This window comes from Falco biarmicus, chromosome 5 (assembly GCF_023638135.1).
Source record: "Falco biarmicus isolate bFalBia1 chromosome 5, bFalBia1.pri, whole genome shotgun sequence".
NCBI lineage: Eukaryota > Metazoa > Chordata > Aves > Falconiformes > Falconidae > Falco > Falco biarmicus.
This window is the reverse complement of record NC_079292.1, coordinates 29,168,339-29,184,695: the sequence shown is the minus strand read 5'-3', so window position 1 is coordinate 29,184,695 and position 16,357 is coordinate 29,168,339. Positions and strand designations below refer to the sequence as shown.

Here is a 16,357-nt window from a genome sequence, read left to right as displayed (position 1 = left end):
CAAGCAGGTTTATGAAACATGTTAATGGAACAAACAGGATAGTTTCCCTCTCAAAAAAAAAACCCAAGAAGAAAAATCACTTTTACAGACGCAACAGTATAGATCACTGGTGAAAATCAAGATAAAAGCCTTTCAGTTCCATGAGATGACGCACTGCTACAGAGAGCTGCCAGCCTAGACTATAGATTTCTAACACCCTTTCAAAGAAAAGTAGCAAGATTTACCTAGACAAAAATTCTGTAAGACTTAGCTCATGAGGAATATTTGGATTAAAAAAGTAGACAAGCAGAACTTTACATGAGAGATATACTATATACTCTGCTGTGCATCAGTGTTTTAAACAAAAGAATTCAAAACAACGAGCAGAGGAGACATAGAAGCTCATCAAACATACCAGAGTAATAAGGTATAGATCTAGCATAAAGAAGAATAACACATTTATTGAAAAAAAAAATAACCAGTAAAAGGATAAGTATATTTTTTCTGCATAATCTAACAATCCAATTAATAGTGAAAAAGCAAATTAAATGCTAAAAATCGATAAGTCATTTTCAAAAGGTGCTTAACCAGGGGAAGAGGCAACATTGATGCCTCTTTAAACAGAGTTTACATTTCTAAATGTGCTATGAGGAGTAACAAATACAAGCTCCTTAGATCTGGGATTCAAGGCCAGCAATCTACAACAGTTTCCAGTAGTGCTGACAAAGGGGGACCTGCATGCCTCATTAGTAGCTTAATCTGACCATAAGGTTAGATTATTTCCAGTACAACCACAATCGTCAACGATGAAACACAAAACTTCCCCTACAAAAAAGCATTTCTTGAATGATCACAAACAAATAGTTGGAAATGTAAGTACCTAACATACCAACAACCTACATTTTACTGAGAGAAGGTAGTTTATAAAGGCTGTCAATACAAACAGTAGCAGCCTACGTTAAAAAAAAAAACCACAACCAACAAATTCCCATGTATATGAAGTTGTACAACACTGCTATACAGTTGCAGAGATTAAAATGCTTACCTGGGGAGGATAATTGCTTTCTGAAGACCATCTCGAGGACTGATCATTGGGCTTATCCACCAAGATATTCCTAAAAAATGAGAAGCCAGAAGTAATTTAAGTAACTGCCACATTGTAGTTTACATCTCCATTAAGGTCTGTCATACATGCAGATCATTAACATTCTCATGCTAATAATAACCTAATAATAATAATAATAATAATAACCTCAACTCCTAGGGAGAGACTAAGGTTCTCCCCCTATTTTATTAAAAATTGTCTACATCACCCTTTTACAGGACCCATCAAAATACTCCTCCCAGCCTTGTGGTTGTGAAACAGAGTTCCAAGTTGCAAAATTTTAAAAAAATTCAATTGTGAAATAAATCTGTAACAGATGAATTTACATAGGCCCAAGCCCACAACAAAGTGGAAAAAACCAGCCTCATTCATCTCAATGGGGTAAGAACTTTTCAAGAAAGTTAAAACAATGAGCAGTAAAAGAGTTAGCAAGGCAAAGACGGTCCTTTACTAGACAGGTGATACTGGAAGGGAAAGAGTAAACTGCTAACCTACTGCAGCCTTCTTAGAGCATGGAAGGTGACCACCTAACTCATGCCAAACTTTAGCAAGTGTTATTCATGGGTGGTGGTGTTGGCTTGTAGCTCAAGAAAGCAGAAGTTCAACTATTCAACCAGTAAAACTACCTCCGAGTTGCTTGCTTACAGTTCAGAATAGCACAGCATTTAGGGAATTAACAAATTCAGAACAGTTTTTTTGGCTAAAACGGAACAGGTTCATCCTGACAGTCATGTGAGGGATTTGCCTTCCCCTCTCCAATAACCATGCAGTAAAGGTCACCTCCTAGATTATTAACTTTTAGAAAAATCCCTAAAATGTATCTAATTATTGGCAAGGTAACGATGCACCACCTGCTGGACAGGGCTCAAAAGCTCTACCACATCCAAGTAATGAACTTGCCAGCTTGTAAAACTTATGTAAAAAGAAGGAAGTAGTCATCAAAAGGCTTATGCCATCTCCATCTGCTGTGTAGGAGGAAAAGAACACGAGCATCTGGATTACTATAAAGGACTGGAGGAAAAAGCACTCATATAAAAGCTCAGAGGGAAAGAGGTTAAGTCAGAGGTTGAGCATTAACAGACAGAGAAATTAGCTCGCTCTTTCCACATTGGGCAGACCAAAATCACCACACTAGCAACGGTATCCAAGCAGTCCAGCGCTGTAACAAGGCAGGCAGCAAGGAACTACACCAGGGTGGCCCCTTAAAATATGGACATTTTAGAAAGCTGGCCTAGTGGCTGTCCGTCTGTAGGCTTTACAAAGAGACATGTCATGATTTTTACACCGCACAGGAGCAAAACTCAGGTTCCCTCCCCTTTTAGCTAGCTCCCATCGTGGCATTTGTTAACACAGCAGCGCCAGCCCCAGCCTGCAGCTGGTTTATTCACACATCCCCAGTGAGGAAAACACGTTAGAACAGTATATCGACACGCACTACCCTCTTGCTCTAACCTCATCAAACCAGGAAACACCAAGCCATTGGTCTGCATTATTAAACATCCAACTAAGAACATCTCGTTTGCAGCACAAAGACACTCAACTCCAAGAAGAAACCTAGCTCCTTCTTTAATTACAATGGGGACGAAATGAACCGATCAAACCAAACAGGAGAATCTGAGAACTGATGAGACACAGACTTCTAATAAAAGTTGTCAGTCTCAAAGCCAAGTCATCAAGAGAAACCAAAACATACTTGTGACTACTCATACTTGCAGTCTCCTATACCACACCACAGGCAAGGCAAAAGGATATTTCTTAATTTTTTAATAACTTTTAATATCTAGAGAGAGAAAAAAATGCTAAACTTGAAGTAGATATGTATCTTACATTAAATACTTAAGGGACACGAAGGCAGATAAAACCAGACAACACTGTATGGCTTTTCTCCTTTATGAAACTTTATACTAGCATGCAAGATGACATTTTACCCTACAGAATAAATTTTATTTATGATGTTATTACATTTGTTTAAACATTAGATGATAAGCTCTTCATACATTGAGCAACATTTGCAGGAATTGGCACTGTTACGTGGTCAGATAATGCCCTGCTGGAAAGAGGCATTTTCTAACTGGGACAGATCCCAAAGACCGTATTTTTAGAAGTAGGTTTGTTTGCTTCTCTAGGTCAAAGATCAGCTTGACACAACCAAAGAGGACCTCAGTCAGTACTAGACAAGACAAAAACCCTTCTGCAGAGAGAAAAAACGGACAGGCAGCTCACACAAAATTAAGGCTAAAAAGAAATTTAAAAGATATGAGATAGCAGTGTCACTGGAGTTATGTTTCAAAATACACAGGTTATTAATTTATTAAATAAACATTGAATACAGAAGTCTATATGTACAAAGTACATATGTACCATAATGGTTTAGGAAAATGTATGGGCTTGGAGAAGTTCAAGCATCCTACCAGTCATAAGACAGTTAAATAAATGTATATCCTAATGACAGATACCTTTTTTCCATGTAAAGCCCTTTTTCTGGGCATCACAAAGCTCTTACACAGTATCTGAAGGCAGGCTTTTCAGTTAGACACGTAACTTAAAATCTGAGAAACTTTAAAAGCAAAAATTCCATTAACCCCATGACTTTCCACATAATTTTCAAAAGGCAGTGAAAAAAGGTATTTCTAAGCCTTTGAGCTATGCCAAGTAGCAAACAGTTTTACAAAAGCTTTTCCTGTGAAAAAAAGCAAATTATTAAATGCAGTTTGAGACAACTCATAATCATATACTGTAGATACATGATCTAGTCTACCATAAATCTACAACGCTGCCAAGAGGGACCATTCTATCCACTCGTGCCTCATCCTCCCCCTCCCTACACCAGCAGCTATAATAAAGATTAGCATAAATAACTTCTTCAGTCAGATCAGTTCTCTAGTTCAGCTTACTACTAGTGCCAGCACCAAAGGAGAAAAAAAAAAAAAGATGAGCAGCTGGATCTGGACAAGGGGTTCATACTGGCATGAACTCCCAATACCACTCTCCCACTGGAAAGTCACTACTCAAAAAAAAAATTACATGTCGTGGTACCACTGCTACTGCGTGGGCAACCCTACCTCACACTAAAAGCTAAGCAGAAGGAGCCATTCTATTTGCACCACAAACAGTAACATGTCCAGAGGTGGTACTGGTGTGCCTTAAATTCATAACCTAGCTTCCTTCATGGCTGTTAGCCTCTAAGCCTTTACTGTAAGTGTTCCCATTGCTAAATAAGAGAAGTGGATCGTTTGGGCTGCTTTACGTAGAAAGACCTCTTGGCAGAACACAGTGGAAGTTTATTTTTATTACCCATGCAGACACTGGTCTTGCAAGTGCTGGAAGTAGATAATTTTTCCTTTTACCAACCCAGAAACCGTCATATCCGCTGTACCAACTGCTGGCTGATCTCAGCTGGGATTACAGAGATGTCTCCATGCTTGGTATTAACCAGAGGACTTCTCTGTGCAAAAAGCTCTGTGGTTTCAGGCATGACAATCGCTAAGGGAAATTTCTTCTTTGCTTCGGAGCACGGGGGGGAGGGAGAAATAAGATGACTTTGCAAAATACACTGCAAACTAGGTTTAAGGCTGCTGTAATTTGCATCTAACCTAAATATTTTCATGAAGTTGCTATTAAAGAAATCCATAACTTTAGGAACAAGTCCTTGAGAATAAACAAATCCAAAACACTAGCTTTGCTTGGCACATTCAAATTGCTCTTCAGAGAGCAGCTGTGCAGAAAAGGGCACATGCGTCTCCAAGAGGACTTGGAACTCAGACACAGCTCTTCTAGAAAACCGCTGAGGTACCACACCATTACACTGTAAAAAGCATTTGAAGCGCTACAAAAACACAGCCTGACTGAAAATGGGCAAAATACTTTCTTTGGGGTTGTCTGCATGATGATTTATTTTCTTTTTTCCTACAACCCTCCCAAGACAGACTAGCAAGAATACAGCAGCTAGAATACATTGATTAAAAATTCCACTAAGTCCACTTTACAGAGGACTGCAAGACGTGGCGGGTCAACTATTTCAAACATGGGAAACCATCACACAAGCCAGTACAAAGCATCAACCAAGATAGTCTTGGCCAGCCTAGACACAGGAATGTACACACAGTCTTAACCAAGAAAAACAGATGGGGAGGAGGGGGGGGAAGGAAAAAAAAAAAACCACCAAACCAAACCAAAACTCCACCACCAAAAAACCCTAGTCCATAGATCTGGAAAGAACTAGAACACTTTTTCTCCTGCAGCTCTCAAACTCACTACAATTAATGCTGGTTTCAAAACCTGGCTGCAGTTTATAAAGGCATGTGCACCTATGGCTCTCCCTTAAAGTGGTTCAAAGAAAGCCTTTTACATTTTGTTTTAAAGTTTCTCTCCTTTCTATTGCAAAAGTTCTCTGCTTAAAATGACATACTGGTGTGAAGTCAAGAAAGTTTCTTGGTTGAGACACAATAAAACATGAACAATTATTATGCAGTATTGCAGATACATTTGAGAAACAAGATTCTTTTTTGGGGTTGCATTTTTTTAGAACACGGGACTTCTTAACCCCACTGCTAGGATGTACAGGAGGACCTCTTGCCTAGTAAAACAAAGTTTGAGTTAAACACATACACAAGTGTGCAATTTTAAATACTATACTGTCTCAAGATTTGCCAACTTACTGCTCAAATTTGCTTCCATCTCCTCAGCAGAGTTGCACACAAACATCCATTGTATTATAAATTTACTTCTATCAAAAGTAAAATAGCTAAGTACAGCATACAAAAATAAACTGATGGATTTAGAAATCACCTTACAGAAATAGACTTATCAGATCACAGCTGACTGTACTGGCCAACAAAACAGGTATCACTTAGCTCTGGTCTAGAAATAGTTCCATTAAAATCAGTGTCTCAATTATTTCTTTCCATGAACCGTTTACTTTTTTTTTTCCAAGCTGCCTCTCATCCCTGTCAGCCCAATGATACACAAAAGCCTTTACTAAAAAGCAAACTGCTGCTTAAACACAAAGTGACACGGTTGCAGACATTTTCAGTAATGCAGGTTAATAAGTAAGTTTGGTTTTTTTCACTCCCCCCATCTAATTAAGACTTCTTTAAACAAGCTATTTTTGATTCATCAGTGCTTCCTCCTGACACACCAGGAACTAAATGTTGCCAATACTGACTTAAAACTGCAGCAGTATAGTGAAATCCCAGCAAGTTATCAGAGCCTGGTAAATAACTTCTATTCCAGTGACACTCAACAACCCTAAATCACGGATTAAACTTTTGACTGTATCACAGCACTGAGCAACCCAAATCCTTAGAGGCAAGAGCTCCCAGCTCCAGGTTAGTAACATCAGTATTAGCACAGACAGAAAAGCAAACTGGAGAAAAAATAAAATTAAGTCCAGCTTGTTCACATATGTTGGTAACCACAGTAACTTCACACATCACAGATAATTACCACTCTAACTGTCCTAATGTTTAGGAATTATAGTTTAGATGCAATTTAAGTAGTAAGTGATGCTGAACCTTTAGGCTTAAAAATTACCAGGGTTCCTTCTCTCCCCACACTGACTTTTGGTTTCAATTTAAAAATTGTTAGATTACAAAAACAGGTCTTTTCCATGTACTGTACTTAATTTTCTTTTCAAAAAGTAGACAGACATAACTTAAAATGCCAGTGATCTTAGTTAACTGATATTAGTGAATATAAGATTACCTGGAACTATTTATTTTGCTTATTTCATATTCAGTGTTCATTTGTACATGTCTAAGACAAAAGGCTGGATTTCTAATATCCTTCTATGTGGTCCACAAAGTACTAACACAAGCAACATGATGTGCACACAACCTAGCCTAGGTGAGGTTCCAGGAGGTTCTCAGAGTAAAAATAAATCCCTGGCTTAATAAAAAAAATAACAAGAATAGCACAAATTCTACCCTTCAATATTCAAGGAAAGGCAAAGAGATTAAATTCTTCAGCCTCCTGGATTTGTACCCAACAGATAAAATACTGCAGTAAAATTTGCCAGTTTAAGACATCAACAGCTACGGCCACTTTAAACAATATCCAGTTTTCATTTTTTTAAAAAATCCTCATCTTCTGGGAAAATAGTTTAGATAGCATGTAACCTATGTATATGAATAACTTAGTATGTAAATAGGAATTTCTATGGCCAACAGTCACCAGAAAAGCCACTGACTTACCAAATCTTCATTCCAAAAGCATTTTCTTGGAAAGGGACAGACCCTTTACAAGCAGATTAAAGGAAAGCGATGTCTAGCACACATCTATTGTAAATCTCCTATGCTGTACTTTGGGAGCATCATAAGCTTGGTGGAGTATTCTTCTTTAACTAACACATATATGGAAAAATTTTACAAAGTCCGGGAAGTAGATTTAGGCCTTCCATGATTCCACAGCATTGCAACAATGCTTTTACATGCCAGAATATTAGTAGTATTTCTGCTCAACAGAGGAATCCACAAAAACAGAGTAAGTGATTACATGTAGAGATATAAATTCCTAATGTAACCCATAAACACATTTTTATATTCATCAGCACAGTAACTTCACACTCAGTAAAAAGTTCACCCAAGAACCCAATGCCTGTACAGAAATTTAAAGCAGACTATGTTCAACAAAACAGACTGAAGCTCCCTCGTGCCCAAACTAACGTCAGTATGGAGCTTTTTCACAAAAACTCTACAGAAAATGCCTCCTCGTTCCAGGTGGGACCACCTTCACTGCATTAAGCTTTGCCCTCAGAATTAAGGTTCTCTCACTAACCCTGCAACTCTGCTCAGAAAATTCAGAAGACAAAAAATTGACCTGGGAATACGAAGAAATACCAGCCTGTTGCTAAGTACTGGTTATTTGTGGAAGTGCATTACAAGTGAGAAATATTTGGCCCTAAAGAATACACCAGTTCCCAAGCCAACACTACTTTCGTATTTGGCAGCTTCCAAACACTGTACCAAAAAGCATGGGGTTTAGGAGACAAAATGTGAAAGTTAGCAATAGCACACTGTCATGAAAGAGCAGGGTGGGAATTCATTTAGCAATTCATGACTTACAGGTCAATTTACCTAATCTAATTTTTTTTCTTCTTCCCTTTTAACACTGTGTTAAGAGCACCTATTTACTAATACAACTTTCAAATGTAGAATAGGCTAGGAAATTAGTATGTAAATAATTACAGTAAGATCAAATGCTGCTTAAAGTATGTACCTACAGAAAAGCATTCAAGAAAAATACAAGTAATGTCCTAAGCAAAATTTCAGTGTTTTTGAGGCACTTTTCCAGAGCTTGAGAGTGACATTATGAGCCCAGCAATCAGGCTGGGGAGAAAAGGCAGAGAGAACCAAGGAAAACATCTAACTCAAAAGGACCAGTGTGCAGTTTTTCCCTTTTCAAGATCATGTCACTTTCCAGGAACTGCAAAACTCACCAGCAGAGGAGGAGCAAGCACTATTAACCATTTTGCTTTCGCAGTTTAAATTCAGACGTGCAGGCTGCTATCCTTAACTTAAATATATGGTTGTGCTCCTTGATTTAAATTGATCCAGGAAATAATCTCTCAAAGATTATGCATGCTGAGTTTCAAGTAATGGCTAAAATAGCAACTATCTAAAGTAACCAAGCACTCTACATCTCCAGTGCTCCCTCCTCCCCTTCCAGTAACTAGTATATCATCGAATTCAGACCCAGCTGAACTTACAGTCCAACATTCCCACAAAATTCAACAGGCCGTGGTCAAGAAAGCAAAACTACATTGGTTTTAGAAATTTATATTAATGTGCTATTGAAGTTAGTCAAGCACTGGCTTACTTCTGAAGTTTGGAGCATGCTGACCTCTAGGTAACTGACTGAATCAATGCTGCACACACCACTTAAACTCAACAAACTCATGATCACATCATAAAATCAATGGTGACAATAAACCTAACCACGCATTCTAACAGCCACCTGCTAAAAAGAAGATGAAGGTGCAGAATAAGAAACTATATTCTTTGCCATGAAAAAAAAAAAAAATATCAAAACAGACTGTCCATGCTGTCTGAGCAATAACAAGTTATCCCAAAGAAAACATGCTCTGTTTGAAATAGTCTTTTAGTCTTTAAGCAAGTAATTACTAAGGAGCTAGAAAACCTCTACTAAGCTTGAAGAATATAAAACCTCATACAGGACAAATGATCCATAATCTGATGATGTTAACACCTCTATGAAAATTTTAAATTTTAATGTTCCCCAAAAATGCCATCCCAGAAGAGGCTGAACATCAGAATAATACAGGTTCCACCAGGTTAGTCACACCAGGAAACTAGAGCAATTAGCATTTCACCTTCATCATTCTGCTAGTGCGTAAAATTCCATCTAATCTCTTAAATAATGACTGTATTTTAACTGCAGATTAAAAGAAATTTCTTCTCATACTACAGCATTTGTACTTTTACCTGGGAAGCAAGAGCTACCAGACTTCTGATGCCACTATAAGGAACGAACAACTTGAAATTTTGTGACTGTTGTCACTCCCTCCACCTCTCCAACCTTTTTCTTTCTCATCACTTCAGCTTACCAGACACGTGAGAAGCACCTAACACTCATGTACTGATCTGCAGGTTATTTTCTACAGAAATATTTTGCTAAGTACTGAATTTTTAGCTTTCAGAGAAAAATCCCAGGCTACAAAAGTGATGTAAACAAGGGGGGAAATGCCTGTCAGAACACGAGATTGTCTAGAAACATCCAGAAAATCCACACAAACAAGTGGGGAAAAAAGTATTTTCCACTGAAAAGGACAAGCAGAACTGAGAAGATTTCTATACACAGGGCTCACCGGAGGGGAAAAGTCAGTTGCATTCCCAGCTCATTTTAGTAAATGTTAAAAGTATTGATCAATATTGCAAAGACATCACAAACACTTAATTACAGATAGCCAGCAGCATGCCTGTTCATCTTCCCATATCTAAAGGCAAAGCAATTAGAACAAGGAAACTGAATTCACTACATTAAAATAAAGCTATAAGTGCTGACAATTTAAGTTGCAAAAACTACACTCATGCTTATTATGTGGGGAAAAAAAACACCCACAAAAACAAAGCCGCAGTTCTACACCTAGAACAGAAATCATCACTGCTACGTAACTGAAGTTATTTACAAAGCCATGAGACACAAGCAGACTCATTAAGATTTCTAGCATATGGACGATGAGCACAGTTCACCCTCCCAGAAAAGCTCTGAAGCACACTTCGCTAATCCACCACTTTGGTCTGGTTTAGCTAGCTTTCAACTGCTGAGACCTCAACAGAAGGCATCTTCACCTCCTCAGCTGGGTATCAGAAAACAGAACAGAAAAAAAACCAAGCCTTGTCATTAGTCATGACTGATCTCAACTTGAACATGAGATTCTTCAAGACCTGGATGCATCTATAACAAGATTTATGAACCTACAAGGTACAGATCTGAATCATCAGTTTCACGTGGTAGGAAGAGAAACTGAAAATCACATTTCACTAGCCACAAACACGTGGGGTTTTTTCCTGTTAAAGAAATCTCAAAGAACAGGGCAGCTGGAATTCAGGTTATTTTCCAGTTTTTGTGGGTTTTGTTTGGTTTTTTTTCTAATCCTTATGGACTTTACCCCAAAAAGTTTTACACATGTTCTCAATACCTTCTTAACAATGCTTTTAATACCTTAGATTTGAAATCATAGGAGAGTAAATCTCGTTTCAGAGTAAGCACAATACAACAGATGTTTGGTTAAACTGGGCAGGAACTTACTGTCACATCCTCTTAACTAAAAAGCAAAAAAAAAAGTTTGCATTCTCACTTTGGAAGTCTACGAGTCTCATTTGTCTCATTTTACTATCAAAGTATCTTTCACTTAGTTTACTCCCCCAATTACAGAAAACCAGCAAAACCACACACAATTATTTTAAGTTTATCCTAACAAATCAGCTGGTTCTTTCTGTGTTCCAGTATGCTTTCTAGGAAAGAAAGAACTGAGCCATCCAGCCTTCAGCATTTGATGTACTACCACACAAGGTGTCAAACTGGAAAAGCCTGTAATAAGCAGAGTAACTCAAGTCCACAGTGAAACAGATAAAAATGGGTTGCAATGAAAAAGTGACTACCAATTAGGAGTAGGTTGTTAGTGACATTTAATTATCAGCTAAGAAACCAATTTTATTTTATACAATCTTAACAATGACCCCAGCACAAGAAATAATTGAAAAAAATACCAATAAAATTCCTGAAGTCAAATCTAGGAAATACTGATCTTTCTCTATAGAGATACCATACAGGAAAACCTGAATGCCTCTGGAAATCTGAGCAACAGGATGAAACTTCCTCAAGAAGGTACATGACTAGTATAACACAGTAAAAAGCTCTTGTTAGTCTCTGAAGTGGGATTTCAGCTGTATAAAACAGTGACATGAGGCCTCAAGTGCATTAACCAACTACAAGGCATCATCAATCATGACTCTTGATGCAACCACTAGAAACCATGGTCCTAGGACACGGCAATTTAGCATTTGGCAATAGAAAAGGGTACCTGACTGCCACCACCAAAGCACACCACTTCTGATTCACATTAGCAGGCAGTTCAAACTGGAGTAGGTATAAAAATGGGCTATTAAAAAAATCAGGGTATGAAATGCTTCTCTCAGAATGCAGAGCAATAGGTTGTGGTTCTCCTACAAAAAAAAAAAAAAAACAAAAAAAAACCAAAAACCACAACAAAAACACACAAACCCAAGCTGCAACCCTCATTAAATTACCTTCTATAAATTGTTTATTTCTTCCTTGTCCAAAAAGAAGTGACTAAGCTCATCACTTTCTACAGAAGGCCAGAGGAGAAAGGGGGAAAAAAGTCCAGGCCTCTCTCCCTCTCAGTGTATGTCAGAAGATGACAGTACTTGTTTGTGTAGACTGGTGGGTGGGGGGGAATCCCTAGACTAGTCAGTCCCTTGTGAGACATCGGGGAGCAGCCTCCCACAAGGTTCCATTCCTTCAGGAAGGAACTGCGGAGAGACAAGGAAAGGATCCGATGAAGAAGGCTCAGGCGACATGCTGGGTTGAACATTTTCCAAGTTGGACAAGCCAAAGCCTCTCAATGCACTGTTGCCTCTGCACAGGCTGAAAGTCTCTGCAAACACCAGATGTTTCAAGAACAAATTTCCTCTTGGACCAATTTTCTTCCCAAAGGCACAACCTTCCCTATAAAGCAAGCTGAACTAGACACTATTACTAGACCAACTTCCACTTCTACCCACAGAGGTTTTTAAAATAAATATCCAAGTCAGTCTTCCTGCTGGTAGCTACAAGCCAACAGAGGACAACTCCAGCAGTTTCAAAAACAGCAGAACTATTCTTTGGCAGATTCAAGGACAATCTTCATTTAAAGTTTGGAAAGGTCTTTGCAAACACACAGGTAGCTGCAGCAGTGGTTAAACAGCCAGAAACTGGATCCAGCACTAACTAACCCCTAGTACCACCACCAAACGCAACAGGGAAGAAGACACTGGCATTCACCAGAAGAAAATTCTCTGTCATTGAAAGAAAACTGGTGTTTTTCAATAGACTACTGATCCTAAACTAGACCAGAAAGGTCTTTGAAAAACACTTTAGAGGTGGTGTTTGGGTTTTTTTAAATTAAAAGGAGAAGTTATCAGTTGATTTCAGAAACTCTAAAGAGTTTCAGTATCTGTTTACCATCACAAAAGCAGATGCAATGTAAATTACTAGACTTCTAATTTCTTCCCTGCACAGCAGTGATGAAACTCTTGTATTTAAGTTTGTTTTACATTTAAAACCATACAACTACTTAAGAAGTGCATTTAAATCATACTTAGCTGACAAAGATCATGGGTAACCTACTGTGTTCCTCTTCCAGAAGCACTCTGCATGCAATACCACAGCTCCCCAAACCAAGCAACATTATTAAGTGGTGTAATCCTACACATATTATGGCAGTCCCTCTTCCACTTGAAGTGGTTTCTTCCTAGTTAAACTAGCAAACTTGTTTAAACTACAGTATAACCGGAATTCCCAATATCCTTCCAGGAAAACATCATTCTGTTCCATATATGAAATAATAAGACAACTTTTAGTTCTACCTGCATGTTCATTCTGCAGTATGTTACATTCCTATCCCAGCAATTTTAGAGTTTTCAATCTTTACCCCATCCCCCCAAAAAAAAACTCCTATATATTCCTCTATAAATTTTCTCCTTTGCAGATCAAAGCCTCCCCTTTCCATTTCAGATCACATTTAAGCTCTCTCCCAGAACACAGGAATCAAAAGTTAGCACACAGCAAGTAAAAACCAAAACTTTCATAGAAGAGAGCACACAAGTGCTAGGCCCAGTATCCCTCAACCCAAGGGCAACATGCCAGAGAATAATCCCGGCACTGGTATTATTGAACACTGCTTAAAAGCCGTTAAAATTGCTTTTACTGATGATAAGCACATCTAAGCAACGTTCTAAAAAACAGCTGAATGCAAGGTCATGCATTTGTAAAACACCAGCCCTACTATAGGAAAGGGAATTGTATCATGGAAGGCAATGACATTAAGGACTTTGGGCAGCACTGCAGACACCATGGGAACATTAATTGCTCATGCAAGTCTGTAGCAAAAAGGACTAACAGAAGCCTTGGAAAAGAACATCAAGGAGAAAAATGGTATCAACTTTTTACATTGCACCAGTGAGATCAATAATGGACTGTCAAACTTCTATTCAGGGACCACCGCTTTAATACAACGTTGAGAGCCAGAAGCACTGGTAGAAATAACTACAAGCATGAACACAGACCTGAAAGAGACTCCTTAAAGTCAAGTCTTTTTGACAAAAAAGGTAAAAGTATTCTACTTAATAATCTTTGTTGATAATTAAGTAAAAGAATCCAGTTCTTTTTAGTATCTAACAAAGCAAATATTCAGAAAGATACAACAACTAGGAACTCAGAGTCAGAAAAGCTTTTTTTTTTAAAGGTTCACTTCATTTTGGAAAGCAGAGATAATTCATTACATTAATAATTAACAAACAGGGCAAGCCTGTTACTTGTTGATAGAGGGTGACAAAGATTTTTCAATCAAAGGTTATTAAATTTGGCACAATCAGTGATTAGACAAGACTCTACAGCCTGCAATGACTAAGGTGTCAAAGCACCGTAATCCTAACCGTCGTCCCGACCTCCCAACGCTGAAGGTAACTTATTGAGAAGGTGTATCAAAAATAGCACACCTAGACCACATTATAGTCACTCCAAATTTGACTTTCAGCAGCTAGAGAAATTTAACAGGCCATAGCTGGACTGCCATACAGCCAAGTCTCCCATTCAGCATGGGTTCACATTAGTACAGCACTGCAAACTGATGGCTGTAAATAAAAGCTTCAGTCTCCTTTTGCCAAACTCCAAATTCCTAAAAGCAGAAAGTGAGGGCAGCAGATCACCCCCTTCCCCAAAATCACACACAACAGTGATGGTAGGCCAGGGTTTCAGAGGTCAGGGGCACAAGAGGATGCCTAGCTGCCAAAAAACACACTGCCCAAAGGCACCTGACATACCCAAACCTGCAGGGCAGGGAGAAGCGGGGCACGTTTCCTTACCCTTCCCCACTGAACCTGTGACCAGCTGCTCCCACACACGGTGCCCATTTTCCGCCAAATCTGAGGCCAGCTTCTCCTTACATGCACCCTCTCCTGCCCGCAGCCGGTGATTCCCTCCCCGCTGCTCACCCCCGCCCAGCCCCAGCCGACCACAGCCTGGCAGACAGCCCACCCCCCACCCGCCCACCCCCAAACCTGCAGCCCAGGCCCTCCACCCCACACAAAGCACCCCCAGATCTGTTCATCAACCACTCCCCCAAGCACCCCACCTCAGTGCTGGTGCTCAACTCCGCCCCACCCCCTGCTCCACAAGCCCCCCGATGCACACGCAGCCCCCCCCACCCCCTGCTCCACAAGCCCCCCGATGCACACGCAGCCCCCCCACCCCCTGCTCCACAAGCCCCCCGATGCACACGCAGCCCCCCCACCCCCTGCTCCACAAGCCCCCCGATGCACACGCAGCCCCCCCACCCCCTGCTCTACAAGCCCCCCCATGCACACGCAGCCCCCACACACCCAGCTACACCGACCTTCCCACGCACGCCCCTCCCCCCCAAGCCCCGCCGGCCAGCCCCTCCTCCACACAGACCAGCCTCCCCGCCGCCGCGCCTCCCCTCACCAACCCCCCCCAGCCGGGGGCTCCGGCCAGCCCGGGGCGCTCCAGCACCCCGCAACGGCGTCGGCCGGGCCCGCGCCCCTCGCGTCCCCTGCCGCGGCCGCCACCGCAGCGCCGCCCGCCGCGGCCTCCCCGCGCAGGCCCCGGCGCAGGCCCGGCAGCTCGCCACGGCACCGGGCGGCCCGGGACCGAGGTGGGACCGAGGCCGGGACTCACTCGGGCAAGTAGGTGGAGGAGAAGCTGCTCCAGCGGTGCAGGGTGTAGCCCAACACCCGACTCTCGGGGCCCACCGGCCCCGCCGCCGCCATCTTGTTGTCAGCAGCGGCAGCCGCGGCCCCGGCAGCGCCCGCGGGGGGCGGGGCCGCGCTCTTAAAGGAGCCGCGCGGGAGGGGACCGGTGGGGGTTGGGGCCTAGAGCGTGGAATGCCCTGGAGCGGGGGGTACTGCTGCGGGGCTGCGTTTCTCTGTAGGATTGGCAGAGAGAGGCCCCATGGGGCTCAGGGGTCACCCCATGGAGCTGCTGTGGGTTCAGGGGGATGCCCCATGGGGCTGAGGTGGGCTGTGGGACTCGGGGTTCACCCTGTGGGGCTGCTGTGGGGTCAGCGAGAAGTCTTGTGGGGCTCAGAGGGATGCCCTGTGGGGCTGAGGTGGGCTGTGGGACTCGGGGAGATATCCTGTGGGGCTCAGTGGGATACCCCGTGGGGCTGAGATGGGGCTCAGGGTTCACCCTGTGGGGCTCAGAGGGCTGCCTCATGGGGCTGAGGTGGGCTGTGGGGCTCAGAAGGATGCCCCATGGGGCTGAGGTGGGCTGTGGGGCTGCTGTGGGGTCAGGGAGATGCCCTGTGGAGCTGAGGTGGACGTCCCATGCAGCTGCCTTAGGCCGTGGGGCTCAGAGATCAAGGAGGTGCTCAGGTGGATGCCCCATGGGGCCAAGGTGGGTTGTAGGGCTCGGGGAGATGCCCCATGGGGATAGAGTAGAGTGTCAGTTGCCAAAAGGAGCATCTCCTTTCCCAGCCCCATGGTGGACATGGCCATGGGTGAGCACTTGGGAAAG

General features: G+C 41.7%; 1 protein-coding gene across 3 annotated transcripts in view; it reads right to left on the bottom strand.

The window, feature by feature from the left end:
* Window positions 1–15,648, bottom strand: part of MKLN1 (muskelin 1) — a 98,255-nt gene extending 82,607 nt beyond the window's left edge. Inside the window, exons 1-2 of one of the 3 annotated variants that reach the window (XM_056341296.1) lie at window positions 15,521–15,648; window positions 1,025–1,094 (exon numbers count right to left, since the gene is read on the bottom strand). In XM_056341296.1, coding sequence (XP_056197271.1) covers window positions 1,025–1,094; window positions 15,521–15,612 — 162 coding nt within the window. In that variant the 5' untranslated portion in view covers window positions 15,613–15,648. Of the gene's footprint in view, window positions 1–1,024; window positions 1,095–3,540; window positions 3,567–11,627; window positions 11,861–15,520 lie in introns of those variants that run through there. The other 2 variants (XM_056341295.1, XM_056341297.1) reach the window with 2 other exon arrangements.
* Window positions 15,649–16,357: the final 709 nt, after the last annotated feature.